The sequence below is a fragment of the Macrotis lagotis genome, chromosome 3 (genome assembly GCF_037893015.1).
Source record: "Macrotis lagotis isolate mMagLag1 chromosome 3, bilby.v1.9.chrom.fasta, whole genome shotgun sequence".
NCBI classification, from domain to species: domain Eukaryota; kingdom Metazoa; phylum Chordata; class Mammalia; order Peramelemorphia; family Peramelidae; genus Macrotis; species Macrotis lagotis.
This window is the reverse complement of record NC_133660.1, coordinates 205071209-205090316: the sequence shown is the minus strand read 5'-3', so window position 1 is coordinate 205090316 and position 19108 is coordinate 205071209. Positions and strand designations below refer to the sequence as shown.

At 36.4% G+C, this 19108-nt stretch overlaps 1 protein-coding gene across 4 annotated transcripts in view; it reads left to right on the top strand.

Annotated features, from left to right (window-relative positions):
* CC2D2A (coiled-coil and C2 domain containing 2A) overlaps positions 1-19108 on the top strand; it is a 144845-nt gene that overhangs the window by 8832 nt on the left and 116905 nt on the right. For 2 of the 4 annotated variants that reach the window (XM_074229761.1, XM_074229760.1), the window contains exons 1-2: positions 12-2644; positions 4397-4520. In XM_074229761.1, the coding sequence (XP_074085862.1) occupies positions 2444-2644; positions 4397-4520 (325 nt within the window). In that variant the 5' untranslated portion in view covers positions 12-2443. Of the gene's footprint in view, positions 1-10; positions 2645-4396; positions 4521-19108 lie in introns of those variants that run through there. The other 2 variants (XM_074229763.1, XM_074229762.1) reach the window with 2 other exon arrangements.

Genomic DNA, 19108 nt, shown 5'->3' with positions numbered 1-19108 from the left:
GTAGAGTTATCACTATTCTGACTTTTGTCTTTCTGTTTAACTTTTTAAAATTATAAATATTTTACTTGTTTTCCAATTATATATAATAGTATTTTCTACCAATCATTTTTTGCATGGTTTTGAATGTTACAATTTTTGCCCCACCCTCCTTTCCCTCCCCCTCCCCAACAGAAGGCAATCTGATATAATCTTTACGTTTGTTTCCACAATCTTCACTTATCAAAACTGAATGTGTTGAGAGGAAAAAACATATCCTTAAGGAAGAAAGAAAAGATTAGATAGCAAAATTATGTAATACTTAAGATGACTTTTTTTTTGCAAATTGAAGATAATAATCTTTGGTCTTCATTTAAACTCCACAGTTCTTTCTCTGGATACAGATGATATGCTCCATCACAGATCCACTAAAATTATTCCTGATTATTGCATTGATGGGGTGAACAAGTACATCAAGGTTGATCATCACCCCATGTTGTTGTTAAGGTGTATATTGTTCTTCTGGTTCTGCTCATCTCACGCAGCATCAATTCATGCAGTTCTTTCCAGGCTTTTCAGAAGTCCCATACCCCATGATTTCTTATAGAAAAATAGTGTTCCATCACATACATATATCACAATTTGTTCAGTCATTCCCCAATTGATAGGCATCCCCTCGATTTCCAGTTCTTTGCCACTACGAACAGAGCTGCTATAAATATTTTGTACATGTGGGGTTTTTACCCCTTTTCATGACTTCTTCAGGATAGAAACTTAGTAGTAGTACTGCCAGATCAAAGGGTATGCATAATTAATGTTTAATTTTAATAATGTTGTAGCATCATCTAGGTACCAGGGCAGTACATGAGTTCTTTTTCCTTTATCCCTTAGTTTTCTAACCAAATCTCCCTTCTGGTCATAAATCTTTTGCATATATCTCATGCATGTGACCTTCACTGGGAATATACTACAGTGTATATAGCTCTCCATTGCTCTTTGAGTAGTCTGCAATTTTGATTCTATGGCAATTTAATTGGATGATTTGTAGTTGTACTGAATTACCAGAATATGTGAATAGTATAAGAGATCTGTGGTTTTATCAGCTTGGAAAAAACCCCTCCATGAATCTAGATACCTAGCTATCTACCAGACCCTTAGACATATATGCTATTGCATCTCTAATCAATCTGACTGAAGATAAGTTTTAGGGAGTTACCTGAGACATTCAGAAGCTTCAAGACTTTTTAAAGCATTACACAATTAGTGTCAAAGGCTAGGTTTGAACTGAGAACTTTATAAGTAAAAACCCAGTACTTTATCCACTATGGCATATTGCCCCTGCTCTCTGGATAAATATTGATATTTAAAAGTTGGAATTTTTCATGGAAAAGCTTTAAAATACTGGGTCCAATACAACTCGATTTGCTTGGTTCCTCAGATTTAATCCTGGAGTCAGTTCAATGTCCTCTTTCAAGGTCTGTCCATGTGTAGCAGTGCATTAACTCTGTGGACTGCCCATCCAATTACATATAATTGATTGGATGCTGCAACCAAGAGACCTAGAGAAGCGGTTCTTCACCTGTATTGAGGAGAAAAGCCTCTTTTCCCCCTTGAATTAAAACACTGTTTTACAGATGAGGAGACTGGGGTTGAGAGTGTGAATGATTTTGCCCAGGATCACTCAGTTATTAAGTGTCTGGGGCAGATTAGCTTAAACTCAATTGGTGAGTCAATTGGTCAATAAACATTTATTAAGCCCCAACTTTGTGCCAGACAACTTAGGTGCTAGGCAATGGGAAAGGTAGACCTCATCTTCTGGAGTCAAAGAACTTTGATATTTACTATGTTTGACCTTAGGGGAGCCATTTCACACCCCTAGGACTTCAGCTTCTTTAGATGTAAAGTGATGAGACTGAACTGCCTGTCCTCCTTCCAGTTCTTGTTATAGGATTCCAGGATCTACCAGTTTTAAAACACACAAAAAAAATCTATCCTCTGTTCTAGGCTAATGGCATATGCAATAAAAGGAATTATTCTTGATCTACTCAGAGGTTTAGGCCCTAGAGATCTTAGATGTCTTGGAAGCTGCCTTTTTCCTTAGAACCCGTTCCATTCTAGAGTGGCTACTTAAGATGGATTCTATAAACTTCTGAATCTTGTGCATAGTCCTTTTGGGCTGCCTCGGTTTCCTGGACTGGGAAAAGGGATGGAAGGGATAATTTCCTTTGAAGCAGTGGTGGCTCTGGGTTGCCTGGACCCTTCCTTTCCCAGGAACAACGGGAACAAGGAATATTCTTGGAAGATGTGACATTGGTTTAGAAGCCCAGTCATTTTTACTCCCAACAGGGCCTGTGGGTATCATTTCCTGATTTAGGAGATTAGTTACTTCTGTAAGAGAGAAAGTACAAAAGTTTGAATAGAGGATCCTTAGATTGACCTGACAGGCACAAATCAAAATGGTCTATAGATGGCAGTGCAGGTTTGCAAATCCATGGTGCTCTCTCGGTTTTTCATAGCAAGCATTGAGTTTTCCCTTCTTTTTGAACTGATTTGTTGGATTCAGCTGGGACCGAAGTCCTCCCATCCAGGATCGCGAGTTGGCAAGCCTTGCCCTCTCCCCAGATGCCAGGAGGGCATCCTCTCTGGCTGCGAACAGCCTCATTTTAAGGTAAAAAGCTTTAAAGAAGATACGATCGACAGAGGGCCCATACAGAGAGCAACTCTTTTGTCCTAGAGAAGGGAAACAGGGTGAGCTGTATAGAATCCAGGCTCCCGGTGGAGGTAGGGGACGCCATGTTGGGCAGCACGTGATGCCTCTGGCATCCTAGGGGCTGGGTTAGCCTGGGCATGGATGAGATTAAATGAGGCCTGAGGGAGACAAGCTGGCTGGGGGAAATTAATGGGTCAGGGGAGGGAGCATGTGAAGCAATTTAGGGACTGTTCCAGATGAGGTTGGCTCACAGGGTCTCCCCTGGGGGGAGAAAAGCCCCTTGCATTTCCATCTCCTCTAAGGGCAAGCCTTTTCCATAGCCAAACAGTTCCGGGTTAATGCGAGGATCCTTTAATATAGGAGAGGGGAAAGGGGGTGGGAGATGGAAGCAGGATGGGGCGAGGGGATCTCCAGTCCTTAGGGTCCACTGCCAGAGTAAAAGTGAATCCTGGCTAGAGATAGCCTCTGCTTGGGGGTTATGTGGAGCCACACAAAGGAGCAGAGGGCACCCCATTTCCAAACCCAAACAGCTCTGGGTTAGTGTAAGCATCCTTTGGTGTGGGAGAGTGGGAGGGGGAAGGCAGGATGGGGAGAGGGGATCCCCAGTCCTTAGGAGCCACTGCCAGAGTAAAAATGAATCCTGGTTAGAGATAGCTGCAGCTTCGGGGCTAAGGGGAGCTAAATAAGAGAGCAGAGAGCAGTTTTCCAAACCCAGAAGTAAAGGGTATGGAGGCTGAAAGGAAGAACTGGGGGAGATCTCCTTGCCTTCTCCACCCACTCTAGCTCAGTTCCCGCGCAGACATGTCGAGAACTGAATGGGAGAGAGAGGGAGGCAGTGAGTAGTTTCCCTAGTAATTCAGGGCTGAGGAGAAGGATCTTGTGTACTTTGAGAGAATCCCAATTCTGTTTTTGAACCTGGGAGCACTCTTGCTTTGTTTTGGCTTTCTTATGCATCCCTCCCCCCCCCCCATAAGTGGGGATATCTATTTGTATTTTTAAGTAGAAACAAATTAAAATATTTATTTAGAGAGAACCTCAAGAAACCAGAATCCTAAGGACCTCTTAGTTCAATTTACAATGACAAATTGTATCTAGAAGTAACAGCATGGTAGAATGGGAAAAGCCACCAGATTTGGAAGACCCAAATTCAAATCTCAACAAAGTCACTATTCATCCTAATGACATGGGACAAGGCATCTTACCTCTGGACTTCCTTATCTCCATCTGTGAACTAAAGGGATTGGTCTACATGTTCCCTGAAGACTTTTTCAACTCTAAGTCTATAATTCTATTACCCACCTTGATCGAATGTTGTATTATAATTACTATTTAACTCATCTCTCTTATAATTCTTTTTTTTAAGCCAGTATAGTGTAATAAAAATAAGGCAGCTAGGTATGTTGGGATAGAGTGCCAGGTCTGCAGTCAGGAAGACTCATCTTTATAAGTTTAAATCTGATCTCAGACACTTACTAGCCAGATGACCCTGGCTAGTCACTTTACCCTGTTTATCTCAGTTTCCTCATCTGTAAAATTAGTTGGAGAAGAAAATGGCAAAGAAAATTCCAGTTGGAGTCATGAAGAGTCAAACACAACTGAAAATGAATAAATATACATAGATAATAGAACAGTGGAGATTCATTTTCTAAAAAGATAGGAATATTGGTATTTTGAAAGTATTTCAGGAATCTTACATTGATGCTTACTCAGCTGCAGGATTCTGGCCTTGAGGAACAGTTGGAAGGAGCAGCTAATCTCGGCTTTCAACAGGAGCAGCATCAAGACGAATCAGAACCAAATCTCCTAAGCATGGACATCCGAAGAGGGCCACGGAGTGAGTTTCTCTCAAATTCATTCAATAAATGATCACTGCATGTTTACTATAAGCTCACCACTATGAAAAGTTTGTTTGTTTTGGGAATCAGACCCAAAGAGAGAGAGAATTTCTATTGATATAGATAAGTCCTAATCAAGAAACTTCTACAAATGCAGATTAGCATTTTCTCTTCAGCTTGTAATGTTAATTATTTTAGAGGTGAAGTGATACAGTAGTTAGAGTTCTGGACCTAAGAGTCGAAAAGACATGAGTTCAAATTTGACCTAAGTGACCTTCTGTTTCTATTTTTCTCATTTGGGAAATAGAGGAAACTCCCAGGATTGTTGTGAGAATAAAATGAGATAATATTGTAAAAATGTTTTGCTAGTATTACAGTGCTATATACATGCTGGTTATTTTTGTTATTAAATATTTGGTACACTAAGAGATTATATGCATTAGGAATAGGTATATATTCACACTATACAAATTATATATATATATATATAATTTACCATATAATGTTATTTTAATTGATATTTTATTTTTTCTAAATACATGTTGTAAAGGGTTTTCAACATTCATCCATATACACATGTAAATTTTTAAATTACAAAATTTCCTTCCACCCTCCCTTCCTACCCCCCCTACCCTCAGCAGCAAACAGGTTAATATTGTACATATACATTTGTATTAAGCATGTTTTCATATTAGTCATTTTCAATATGAAAAATTAGGATTAAGGGAAAGAAAGAAATGAGATTTTTTTTTAAAAAAAAGTAAATGTAGGGGCAGCTAGGTGGTGCACCGGCCCTGGAGTCAGGAGTACCTGAGTTCAGATCCAGCCTCAGACACTTAATAATTACCTAGCTAAGTGGCCTTGGGCAAGTCACTTAACCCCTTGGAAAAAGCATTAAAAAAAAGTGAATGTAGTGTTTCAGATGCTGAAGGATTGTTTTGTTTTGTTTTTCTTCCTCTGGATGGGAATAGCATTGTCCATAGTTGGTCTAATATGGTTGTCCTAGCTCTCTGAACAGCATCCATCAGGGTTGTTCATCTCACAATGTTGTTGATATGTACATTATTCTCTTGGTTCTGCTCCCTTCATTCAGCATCAGATCCCATAACTCATTCCATGCTTCTCTAGAGTCTGACCATTTATGATCTCTTATGGAACAATAATATTCCATAATATTCATGTTCCATAATTTTTAACCATTCCCCAATTGGTGGGCATCCCCTCAGTTTCTAATTCTTTGCCATTACAAAAAGAGCTGCTATGAATATTTTGGAACATATGGGACTTATTCCATTTCTTATGGGATAGGCCTATCTGGCTAGGCCTAGAATTGGAATTTCTGGGTCAAAGGGTATGAACAGTTTTATTGCACTTTGGGCATAGTTCCATATTGCTCTCTAGGAAGTTTGGATCCATTCATAACCATACCAGCAATGCATCCAATGTCCCACAATGTCTCCCACAAACTCTCCAACATTGATCATTTTCCCTTTTTTCTCATATTGACCAATCTGATAGATGTGAGGTGATATTTCATTATTGTTTTAATTTACATTTCTCTAATCAATAATGGTTTGGAGTATTTTTTCATATGATTTTATATATAGTTTTAATTTCTTCATCTGAAAACTTCTATTCATATCCTTTGACAATTTATCATTTGAGGAATGACTTGAAACCTTATAAATTTGATGCAGTTCTCTATATATTTTAGAAATGAGACCTTTATAAGAACTCTTAGTTATGGAGGTTGTTTCCCAGCTTTCTGCTCTTCTACTTTTGACAGCATTGATTTTATGAGTGTAAAAACTTTTTAATTTAATATATAGTCAAAATCATTTGTTTTTGCAGTTTATAAAGTACTTTATTTCTTGTTTGGTCATAAATTTATCCCCTTTCCATAGATCGGATAGAATATTTCTTGGTCTATTAATTATCTATGGTGTCACCTTTATGTCTAAATCCTGTACCTGTTTTGACTTTATTTTGGTACTGGGTGTGACATGTGGGTCTCTGCCTAGTTTTTGCCATAGTATTTTTCAGTTTTCCCAACAATTTTTGTCAAATAGTGAGTTCTGAATTCCAGAAGCTAATGTCTTTATGTTTGTCAAACAGTAGATTGCTGTGGTAATTTACTACTGTTTCTTTTGAACCTATCCTAATCCACTGATCCATTACTCTAATTCCTAAACAGTACCAGGCAATTTTGACGACTGCCACTTTATATATAGTTTTAGATATGGTAGAACTAGGTCACCTTCCTTTACATTTTTTTCCATCAATTCCCTTGCTATTCTTGACTTTTTGTTGCTCCAGATGAATTTTGTTACTATTTTTTTCTAGCTCAGTAAAATATTTCCTTGGTAGTTTGGTATGACACTGAATAAGTAATTTAATTTGAGTAGGAATTGTCATTTTTATTATATTAACTTGACCTAACCATGAGCAATTGACACTTAGATCTGACTTTATTTGGGTGAGAAGTGCTTTATAACTGTTCTCATAGTTTCTGGGATTGTCTTGGGAGGTAGATTCTAAGTATTTAATGTTGTCTACATTTGCTTTAAATGAAATTTCTTGCTCTTGGGATTTGTTGTTCATATATATAGAAATGCTGATGATTTGCATGGGTTTATTTTATATCCTACTACTTTGCTGAATCTGTTCATTGTTTCAAGGAGTTTTTAAGAAGATTTTCTTGGGTTCTCTAAGTACACCATCATACCATTTGCAAAGAGTAAAAGCTTTGCTTCTTCATTGCCAATTCTGATTCCTTCAATTTCCTTTTCTTATTGCTAGAGCTAACATTTCTAAAACTATATTAAATAGTAATGGGCATACTTCTTTTACTTCTTACTACTTACTTTACTTTACTACCTTTACTTACATCCTTGTTTTACTTCTAATCTTACTGGAAATGCTCTAAATTTATCCCCATTACATATAATATTTGTTGATGGTTTTAGATAGATACTACTTATTACTTTAAGGAAAACTCCATTTATTCCTAAAATTTCTAGTGTTTTTAATAGGAATGGATATTGTATTTTATCCAAAGCTCTTTCAGCGTCTATTGAGATAATCATATGCTTTCTATTGGTTTTTCTATTGATATATTCAATTATGCTGAGTGTTTTCCTAATACTGAACCATCCCTGATATAAATCCTACCTGATCATTGTGTCTTATCCTAGTAATAACTTGCTGTAATCTCATTGCTAAAATTTTATTTAAGATTTTTGCATCAATGTTCATTTAGGGATATTGGTCTATAATTTTCTTTGTCTGTTTTGGTTTCCTCTTGGTTTAGGTATCAGCACCATGTTGGTGTCATAAAAGGAATTTGACAGAACTCCTCTTATTGTTTAAAATAGATCATGTAGAATAGGAATTAATTATCCCTTAAAAGTTGCAAATACTTGTTAAAACATCTGGACGTGGGAGGCAGCTAGGTGGCGTAGTGGATAAAGCACCGGCCCTGAAGTCAGGAGTACCTGGGTTCAAATTCGGTCTCAGACACTTAATAATTACCTAGCTGTGTGGCCTTGGGCAAGCCACTTAACCCCATTTGCCTTGCAAAAACCTAAAAAAAAAATCTGTACATGGAGACTTTTTATTAGGGAATTTATTGATAATTTCCTCCATTTCTTTTTGTGAAATGGATTATTTAAGTACTTTATTTACTCTTCTGTTAATCTGGGCAGTTTTCATTTTTGTAAATATTCATCCATTTCATTCAGGTTATCAAATTTATTGGCATAGAGTTCATCAAAGTAGCTCTAAATTATCTAATTTCCTCCTCCTTGATGGTTAGTTCAGCCTTTTCATTTTTGATACCATAATTTGGTTATCCTCTTTCTTTTTTTTAATCAGATTAACCAAAGGTTTATCTATTTTATTGACTTTTTCATAAAACCAACTCTTAGTTTTAATTATTGTCAATGGTTTTCCTTCTTTCAATTTTATTAATCTCTCCCTTGAATTTCAGAATTTCTAATTTGGCTATAATGTTATAGTTATTTATTTTATTGATTATTATCTTTAATTATTTATAGAACTATATTATAATAGTATGTATATGTGCGTCTGTCCCTTGTGTGTATATGCCATGTGTATACATAGTGAGCTCCTTGACAACAGATACTGTTTGTATCTTGTCTTTCAATGTATTTCCAATATGGGGCACAGTGCCTGGCAAGCACTTTTAATAAATGCTGAAAATAGGGGGATAGGCATGGACCTGTGATTTCATTAGTTTAGAGAAATCCTAAATAAGGAAACCAATTCTATCAATGCTGGGGGGATGTGACTTCTCTGCATCTATATAGCCTTAGCTGCCTAAAACACTTGTCTGTCCATAGTCATGGAGCTAGTATGTATCAGAAGTTGTACTTGAATTTGAGTCTTTGTAGTTGTGAGGTCACCTCTAAATCCACTACTGCACACAGTCTCTGCTACTTATTTTTACTTATTATTTTTAATGGGAAAGTGAAAAGTCCTCCACTAAAGTTCACATCCAATCCCTCATCAGGGCTTGGAGGTTGACCCTACATTCTTGAAAGCCATACCAGTAGATTGCAATCTCTGACACATAGTATCAAAATGGAAAGGTTTTGAGGATAATTCTAGTGGTGGAGTATGTGTCTGCTGAGGGGTCTATTTACAATCAAAACTAAAACATCATTAAGTCGGCTTCAGGGTATCTAATTTTTTGGCAGTTGCAACTCTTGAAAACCACCTCTGGAGTCATAGTGGGGAATGTCATTTGTGCTATTATAATTTCACTATTAGAGTATCTATACCAATGAAGTCATAGGTTATTGACTTTTAAAGTTATGCATATTTTAAAAATACATGCAATCAGATGAATTTTATCCCCTTTGAAGTCCCCTTGAGATATTATGCACTTATTCCAATGATGCTGCCATTGGCATCATACTTTTGAAAATCTATTTTCAGAATCAGTTTAAAAGTCATGCAAGAATATGAGTTTTGTTACTTTATAGTTGTGCTCCATATTTAGACAGAAATGGTATAATTTGATGCAATCATGACCACTGACTCACAATTACTTTGGGCTATTTTGAACAAAAAGTTATTAATATATGTCACCATTGATGTTATTACAATAAATACATTTGATTCAGATAGATGTGGTTTTATTGAACCACATAAACTGTTGAACGGTTTATTCCAAGAGAGCATCTATCAGAGAATGAAACACAAGTTATCAAGCATAGTCGATGTGACAGTTTTCAGTTGTTTAACTTTGATGAGGTAAGCTTCTTTTGGATTATTAAAGTTTGGAAAGGGTAGCTATGGTTTTTTTTTTAAAAAAAAAAAACCAAAATAAAACATTTTCAAGGCACAATTCAGATTCTAAAGCACTTCCAAAACTGCTTTTGAGTGGTGACAACAAAATCAGAATTTGCCTGTATATTTCCAAAGTGCCTTCTTGAAAGGGATGATAGATCTAGATCTAAGAGGAAACTCAGAGGCTATATAATCTACTCACCTCATTTTATAGTGGAGGAAACTAAAGCATGGAGAGTTTATATAAAGCTTAACCAAGATCATATAGATAGTAAGGGCCAGTGGCATGATTTGGATGCAAGCCTTCTGACAACCTGACACTGGAAACAGTATCTTTGTCACTCTACTACAGTCATTCCTGCTATAACTCTCAGATTCATGCTTTCTTTTCTAATCCCATTGTCACCACCTGGCCTTCATTATCACTTGTCAACTGATGGAATATGCTCACTAAACTTCTCACTTTCTAATTCCTGCCCTTCTCTAAACCATAATTTTCTTCCCTGTCAAATTAATCTTCCTTACATTCAAATCTCATGAATGTCATTGTTCTACTGAAAACTCACCAGTGAACTCCAAATGTCTCATGAATACAATGCAGATTCCTTCAGCTCCCATTGAAGGCATTCCATAATCTGGTGTCACCCAACCTGTCTAGCCAACTACTCCCCTCTAGCTTTTCTATTCCACCTAAACTCCTCATTATTTATTGTATGTGTCTTGTTTCACCAGCTTCTGCATCTTTCCTTGTGCCATTCTCTATGTCTTGAAAAGTCTTACTTTCCCTCCATATGCCTATTCAATCCTATGCATCTTTCAAGAATCATCTCAAAGGGGCAGCTAGGTGGTGCAATGGATAGAGCACGGGCCATAGAGTCAGGAGTACCTGAGTTCAAATTCAGCCCCCCCATTTGCCTTGCAAAAACCTAAAAAAAAAAAAGAATCATCTCAAAAGCAGCCTCCACCAAGAAAGCTCCCTGATTTCTCCTTCTTCTCTTGCCTCACTTAGCTGGAAATATTTCCTTCCTTAAGTCTCCTTAAGCATTTTATATTTTTCTAATGCATAAAACTGGCATGAGGTAGTAGATAACTAATCTCAAAGCCAGGAAGAGTTAGGTTTGAATCCCACTTATAATAGTATATACATATATATCTTTAAATATGTGTGTGTGTTTCTGGAATGAAGGGATTTGAAAATTCACCTAATTAACCTTAACTTACTTAAGTTACTTATCTCTCAATTATCTAATAATTATAGTTGGAATGTACATAGTGCTTTAAAGTTGTAAAGAATCAAATTTAATCAAATTTGCATTGGTAGAGGGATTTTCTCACATTATCAATGAAATCACTGGTTCAATATCTATCCTTCAGAATTTACCTTGTTTTATTTGATATTCTAGCTATTGGAATATTTACTATAACCATGCCACCACAATTACCAGAGTTCCATAAGGGCAGAAACTAGGATTTATTTATTCCTGAATTCATCTAGCACCTGGCAAAGTGTGTGTGTTTATATATGTAATAAATGTCCAATTTTCATTTTGTCATATTATTTATTTAAGGTACTTTATTTAATTCTTATCTATAGAGGTAGAATTGTCTAAGTGATGCAAATATTATTAAGATTCTTGTTCCACATAGGACAACCTCTGTTTTTCTTAGAAAAGTCAATGAGGAAGACAAATTGCAGAGAGAATTATTTGCCTTGCTCACAACATAAGTAATATATCCTGGATGAATTCTAACACATATAGAAAAAGTAACCTAATTAACATTTCAGGTTTCTCACAGTGCTTTGTGATAGTATATTTTAATTTTCTCTTTTTATCCTCTCCCAGAAAGTATATCCAATGCTTTAAAAAGCATTGCTGAAATGGTTGCTTTAATTTTTTTAATTTACTTTTTTTTCAATTAGTAAGAATATATTTACTCACAGTTCCACTCACCATTGGAAAGAAAAAAATTAAAATTCTGGTAAAAAATATGTAAAATCAATCTTAAAAAAAGCTTCTATATTGGCCATGTTCAAACATGTGTGTTTCATTCTGTATCTTAAGTCCATCACTTCTTTTTCAGGAGGTAAGATAGCATACTTCATAAGTTCCTTGGAACCCTGGTTGATTGTTGCTTTGATCAGAATTCTGAAGCCTTTCAAAGTTCCTAATCTTTACAATTATTGTTATTATATAAACTGTTCTCCTATTTCACCTCACTTCATCCTGCATCAATTCATAGCATTTTTCCCAGATTTCTGTGAACTATTTCATCAATTTTCATATACCATAATTTGTTCAGATATTCCCCAATTTATAGAGTTTCTAGTTCTTTGCCAACACAGAAAGAACTACTACAAATATTTTTGAACATGAGTTCTTGTTGGATATGTTCAAAATTACCTATATTCAAGGAAAAAAATTATTTTCAGTTGCCAAAGTAATTAGCAATGATTTCATATTTGCACAATAGCCATGAAGAATATGTAGATGAATCAAATAAGAGTCCATGTCTGTTTTATAAGGACCAACTTAACTAAAAGTCAACATAATTATCCCTTGAAGGTTGTTGACTCCAGGATAGTTAATCTATTGAGACAGACACAGCAAAGACAGTCTGCTACCTTGTAGAGGTTTGCCATTTTCTGCTGGTGAAGGACTACTCTCATTGATGAAATCATAGGATTCCTGAAGTATTTAAGTAAATTAATGAATTAATATCCTAGCCAAGGGGCAGGGGGTCTCCATTCCATGGGCTCTATTGGTCTGGCATTGCCAAGATAATTGCAAGCAGAACTTGAAATTCAATAAATCTAGGAGTTTTTTAGGGCTGATTTAATTAAATGCTTGACCAAATAGCCTGTGAATGATGTTATATATGAAAGACCCTCTCTGCCTGTGACCTAGCCCATTCTAGACATATTTGTATTAAGCTCTAATGGTGATATTTCAAGCACTGAGCCTTGTGTCAAAGAGATAATGTATACAAGGGACCTTTCTGGCATCCCACAAATTATATCATATAGGCTACTCTGTCTACCATAAGTCTTAAATATCCAAGTACCCTTAACACTTAACTGAAAACAGTTAACTCTTGGAGAATGACTGAGAGTTGAAACAATAAAGACAGAAGTGTTAAAACATCTCTCTTGATAACTGCCCTTCTCTGATTCCAGCTCAATTTTCCCCCTTAGTGCCAGAGTAGCCATGCTTCACATTTGCCTACCTTTTATCAGAAACCATAGAAAAGATTTATGGTAGCAGCAAAGTAATTCTTCTGTTATCCAGGTGCTCTCTAATGCTGTTATCTTCATCTCACATCCAAGTCCTTTTGTTTATTTGCTCCTGAAAATTTCCCTGCACCTTGCTTCTGCCTTCTTGGAAAATTTCTGACTCCTGTCTGCCTCATTGTTCACCTAAGACTCCACTATCTCTGTGTCCTTAACTCTCTAGCCTCTTGTTCTAACTGATGACTTTTTTTATAGTCTCACATTGTCTTGGGGAAGTCAGCTAAATTCTTTGGATCTCAGTTTTCTCATCTGCAAAATGCAGGGATTGGCTTAAATGGCCTATCAGATATAGGACTTACGACCCTATGCTCTCTTGATCACCTTCTGTATGCCTCCATTCTGAATTATTCACCTAGTTTCAGATTCTAGATGCTACCACATATCAGACCTGCTTCCAGGCCTGTCTCTTACCCTACATTATCAACCTTGTCTCAAGCTGCCATGGTCTCAGTTCCTCCCACATGACCATTTACAGTCCTGGTGATAGCAATTCAGGACTCTTAGGATGCTGTGTGGGACACGATGACCAAACCATGGCCAGAGGTTGATGTGTCAGATTCATTAACCTGTTATATTATCCACATCAGTCATGAATAGCATGTCCTGCTAAGTTATATTGATGTCTACCTCTATATCCTAAATACTTGTATAGTCTTTCAATATTGGATAATCAGGGCCATAGATGTTGACTTGAGAAGTCAGCTGAAATGTAATGTTTTTAAATGTCTAATACCTTTATTGCATTGAAGAAATGATAAAATTCATTTGTGTTGCTAGATGCCTTTCTAGTTATAAAGAAATAAACTTTTGAGAGCAAATGGTTGCTAGCTTCTTAAGTACCTACTACTACTTTAGTCTGTACATCACCCGAATGAGATATAGTCACCAGAGTTTTTAACTTGACCCTTCTTTGACCCTTACTTTTCCAGTCCTTTTAGCTGCTACTTTCTCTAAAGGTTCTAAAAGAGCCAAAGGATAGAACAAAAACCAGAATTGTAAGTGTGAGACATTAACAATAGAAGCAATAGATGGATCTTGTCTGTTGTTCAGTCTTTCGGTTGTTAGACTCTGTGAACTTGTGGACCATAACACTCTAATGTTGATCATGAAGTTTTCCCCAGCAAAGATGTTGGAGTGGTTAGCAATTTTCTTCTTCAGAGGATTGAGGTTCAGTGACTTGCCCAGGATCACACAGCTAATAAGTCTGTAAGAACAGATTTGAACTCAGGAAGATGGATCTTCCTGACTCTGGGCCCAGAGCTCTATCTATTGAACCACCTTGCTGCTCCCCAAGAGTCTTATCTGTATCTAATTCAACTGCAACATCCTTTCCCATTAGAATGGGGAGTCCTTGAGACAGGGACTGTTTTTGTCTTTGTTTTAATATTCCTAGCCCTTAGAATACCATAAGACATAGAATAAGCACTTAATAAATGCTTATTAGTTGACTAATTGGTTGATTGATTGATTGAATGAATGAATGATTGAATGATACCAGAGATGCCAAATCTTGGGGTATGTACAAGCAGCAAAAAAATTAACAAACCTTTAGAAACTAAAACTTGATTTCTATTTTTTAAGCCATTTTCCAAATGAACCAAATATCTTAAAAAGTACACATTTCCCCTTCAGCCCCTCTGTTCCCATCTTGTTCTGACTCTTCAGGGAGTAGCTATCAAATGTTAAGTAGGTTCTCATAAACACAGATTTCTTCATTACTAACAGCTGTTCTCTATTTCTATGATTAAAGGACTATTTTTGGTCCAACTTTTCAGAGTTTGTTCAAAAAGATGGTTTAGAATCCAGTAGAATTTGAGATTAATCAGAGGAAATGGCAAATTTATTTCAAGGGGAAGTTTTTGTAAATTTCGGGTCCTAGAGGGACAAGCATAGGAGATTTAAAAGTGACATAAGGGGAGATTTGAATTTCACACATAATGTTTCTAAATCACACCAACAAAAAGAATAAATTAGGTCTAGGAGATGTTTCTGAATATTGAAAGAGTATAAGTGAATTTTAGGACACGGTTCCAAAAGAGAATTAAGAGCAGCCTGAGGCAACATTGTCAAGGTAAAGGTTATTAACTCCCTTTAGAATTTCTTTTCCAAGATTACCATTATGTTTTGGGACAGGACTGACCCATTATGAGAAGCCAAGACCAAGAGTCTAACTACTAAGGAGAGTCCTGGAAGATAGTGTAGTTGTAAGCAAACAAAATATCAGATTAAGAGCAGGGAAATCAAATTGAACAAAATAAACAGTCCAAGAACAGTGTTCTTAGGTTATAATCTGTTTATTTGGGTTATTTGGATGACTTGATTATAGCAAAATGAAGTTAGAAGCCTGTGAACAAATCCTGCTTCTAACATTGGTAAGAGTTACACTAAGTCATTGACCCCAAAATTATATAGGACTCACTTTCTGTGCTCTGATGTCTGAATGCTGGTCCATCCTTAGCTAGAACTCTTTTCTGCCATTTTTCTCTCTCTTTCATTACTGAAATTCACCTGTTCTGTATCTCAGGACCAATTTTCCAAATTACAAAATTGCCAATGAGCCTAATAATTAATATGCTAATGGAAGAGGGGAATCAAGTTATATTTTAACAGTGGTCTCCTGGAAATAGTGTCTCTGCCTTCTTTATCTAATCCAATAATTATTCTAATGCCCTGATAACATGGAAACCTTCCACAATCCTATAGTCATATGATATGCACCATTTCATCAGATGAGGCATCTAGGGGCCACAGTGTATAGAGCATTGGACTTGAATTCAGGAAGACTCATCTTCATGAGTTCAAAGCTGGTCTCAGATACTTAATAGCCATGTGACCCTGGACAAGTCATTAACCCTGTTTGCCCCAGTTCCTCATCTATAAAATGAACTGGAGAGGGAAATGACAAACTATTTTAGTATCTCTGCCAAGAAAACTCCAAATGGAGTCACATGAAAATTGGACACTGAAATGATTGAACAACAACAAAATTCTCTCAGTTCTAGTTAGAAATTTCATTTTCATCAACATATTTCTTCAGTGGAAAATCTCTCCACAAATGAAGATGGGCCACTAAATTTGGAGTCTTAGAAAGTTGACTAGAGACACAGAAAGGTCAAGTGACTTGCCCAGGGTGCCACAGATAGTATATGTCGCAGGCGGGATGTGAACCCAAGTCATCCTAATCTCAAGCCCTCTTTCCACTATACTATGATAATGCCTCTCATTTAAACATTTGCAGCCACAGTGGATATGGCATTCCAGAACATCCTTTTTAGAAACCTACAGTCCATAAATAATAATAAAATAGCTCTCCTTTGTTACACAGCTAGATGTCATTGTAATTGAACTTTGAATCAAGAAGACCTAAATTCAAATCTTCCTCATCCAATTAATAGCCATATAATCCTGGGCAAGTCACTTAAACTGATGTCCAAGTGAGGAGAGATAATATTGTTTTAAGCACATATAAAAATTATATCAACTAAAGGACTTATGAGGTAAATCAAAGGTTTTCATCTTATAGTTATCCTTCCAATATTAGTCTCCTTACTCCTAAACTGCCTTGTATTTAACTATTTATATATTTTTGTATTTGTTCACTTTATACTCATGCTAAATCTATTTGTGTATGAAATTTATGTAAGATCCTTTTGATTCTTTTCATTCTTTGTACTTGTATCCACAACATTTTGCACATCTTTATGAAGCATAACATAGGTGCTTAATAAATACTTTTCTTTTGTTTCCTTGATTGATCAATAGGTAGGACTGCTCAAGAAAAGAATTTCACAGCTTTGAATTTCTGGTCCCTTGCTTAAGCTGATAAATCACATCACTTTTCTAAAAGAAATCTACATTAGATTTATGTTTGAAGAACATTATGCATATTTTCCTTTTAACTGAATTTTCTCAAAGCCTGTCATTACCTATAAGTTATGCACATTTTTGAATGTGAATATATTAATGCAAAAAATTGAATGTTATGGTCATCTCATATACTTTGATATTAGTGATGTTCTGTATTCGCTTCATGTCTTTTTGGCCCTGTCAGCTATATTTGCTGAATATGATACTTTATATAAATGTGAAATCATTCCCTTACTCAAGTCTTGGCAAATAGATTTGTATCCCAAGGGCAGGAAAAATAGAGTAGTGTTTGGATCTCACATCTGACTAGTAATGTAGTGGTGTAACTGACAACAATTTTTTAAAATTATATTAGATGTTAGAGTGTTTGCAGCTGTTAGAGAAACACTCTTTGGTTAAGTGCTACCAAACAAGGGTCACATTATTTTGTGACTAATAGTTATTAAGACAAATGGTCCAGAGAGAGTTTCAAAGTCAGGAAAACCTGAATTCATCTCCTGCCTCTGACATATATTGGCTCTGTGATAATGGGCAAGTTATTTAACTTCTAAGTTTCCCAGGTAGCTCTCTATTAGACTAAGGTAGAGAGGAAGGGCCATTCTCTATTGGAAAGAATTTGGAAATTCTGTGAATGAAACCAGGTGGCATAGTGAATTGTCACTTCCTCTTTCTCTTTGGTAAAATGAGTATAATAATAATAGGGCTGCTATAAGGATGAAATGATAAAATCGTAAAGCACTTAACATTCAGTGTCTGGCACAGTAAATTCTATATAAATGTTAGTTATTACTAAAGTAGTGAAATCATAAGTCCCATCCAAAAACAAAAAGTTAGAATACAGATGTGGGGTGGCTAGGTGGCGCAGTGGATAGAGCACCAGCCCTTGAGTCAGGAGTACCTGAGTTCAAATCTGCTCTCAAACACTTAATAATTACCTAGCTGTGTGGCCTTGGGCAAGTCACTGAACCCCATTTGCCTTGCAAAAACCTAAAAAAATTGAATACAGATGAGCAAATTATTACACTTATTTATAACATAAGTGTTTTGTGGATAATATTATCTTTTTAGAAAACAGATACCCATCAGATTTCACAGTACAGACCATTGACTCTAGCACCCTTACATTACAGAAGGGGAAACTTCTATTATAGAAAGGCGATATGACATATAGGATTACCACATAGAGTCAAGACAACCTGATTCCTGTTATTAGGGAATTGCTCACACTGTGTCTTTGCAATATTGCTTCAAGTTCTACCTTCTAGAGCCGAGAAGAGTACATCAGTCAGAAGGATAGTGTTCTGAAAAATAGGTTTCTAGGCTTTGGTTTCAATCTCTTTTGGCTGCTTACTGCTGGTGCAACCTCAAAAGAAAGCATTCCCACTTTTCTGGATCTCAGGCTTTTTTCTAAAATAAATGAGGTGAGGGGAAACAGGGTGGTGCAATGGACAGAGCACTGGTCCTGGAGTCAGGAGGACCTGAGTTGAAATCCAGTCTCAGACACTTAATCATTACCTGGCTATGTGACCTTGGGCAAGTCACTTAACCCCATTGCCTTGCAGAAAATTTTTTTGAAAAAGTGAAGGTGTTAGATCACACTGAAAAGGTGTGACATAGTGGAAAGGATGGAAGTTGGAAGTCAAAAGACCTGTATTAAATTTCTGACTGTCATTTTTAAACAACTCAGCTCCAAATTTTCTCCCTGGAACTATGATTCTTCCTTCTACCTTCTGTTCTTCTACCTTTAAGCCTTTTATGCTATAAATAAATTCATTCTGTCAAAGATTCTGTAAAGACTAGGTCATTCAGCTGCTCTGTTGCTCTATTCACCATTCCTATGAGTTCCCAGATCAAACCAGCCTTTAGTCCAGTGTCTGACATAGAGTAACACTTAATAAAACCTCAGAGGTAAGGGAGGAATAACGCTATCGCTATTATGAGAGTTTGCCAAACCCTTTTCAGGGTTGCTTGTCCACTTTTACTATCCACCTCTCACTTAGAGCTCCAAGAAGCTGAAGCTTGCACAGTGGCCACACCCAACAACCTTCTTGGCAGAAGGGCTGAACTAGGTTGAGGGTTACTGAGAGGCTTCAAATTCATTGATGAGTTAAGAGGATG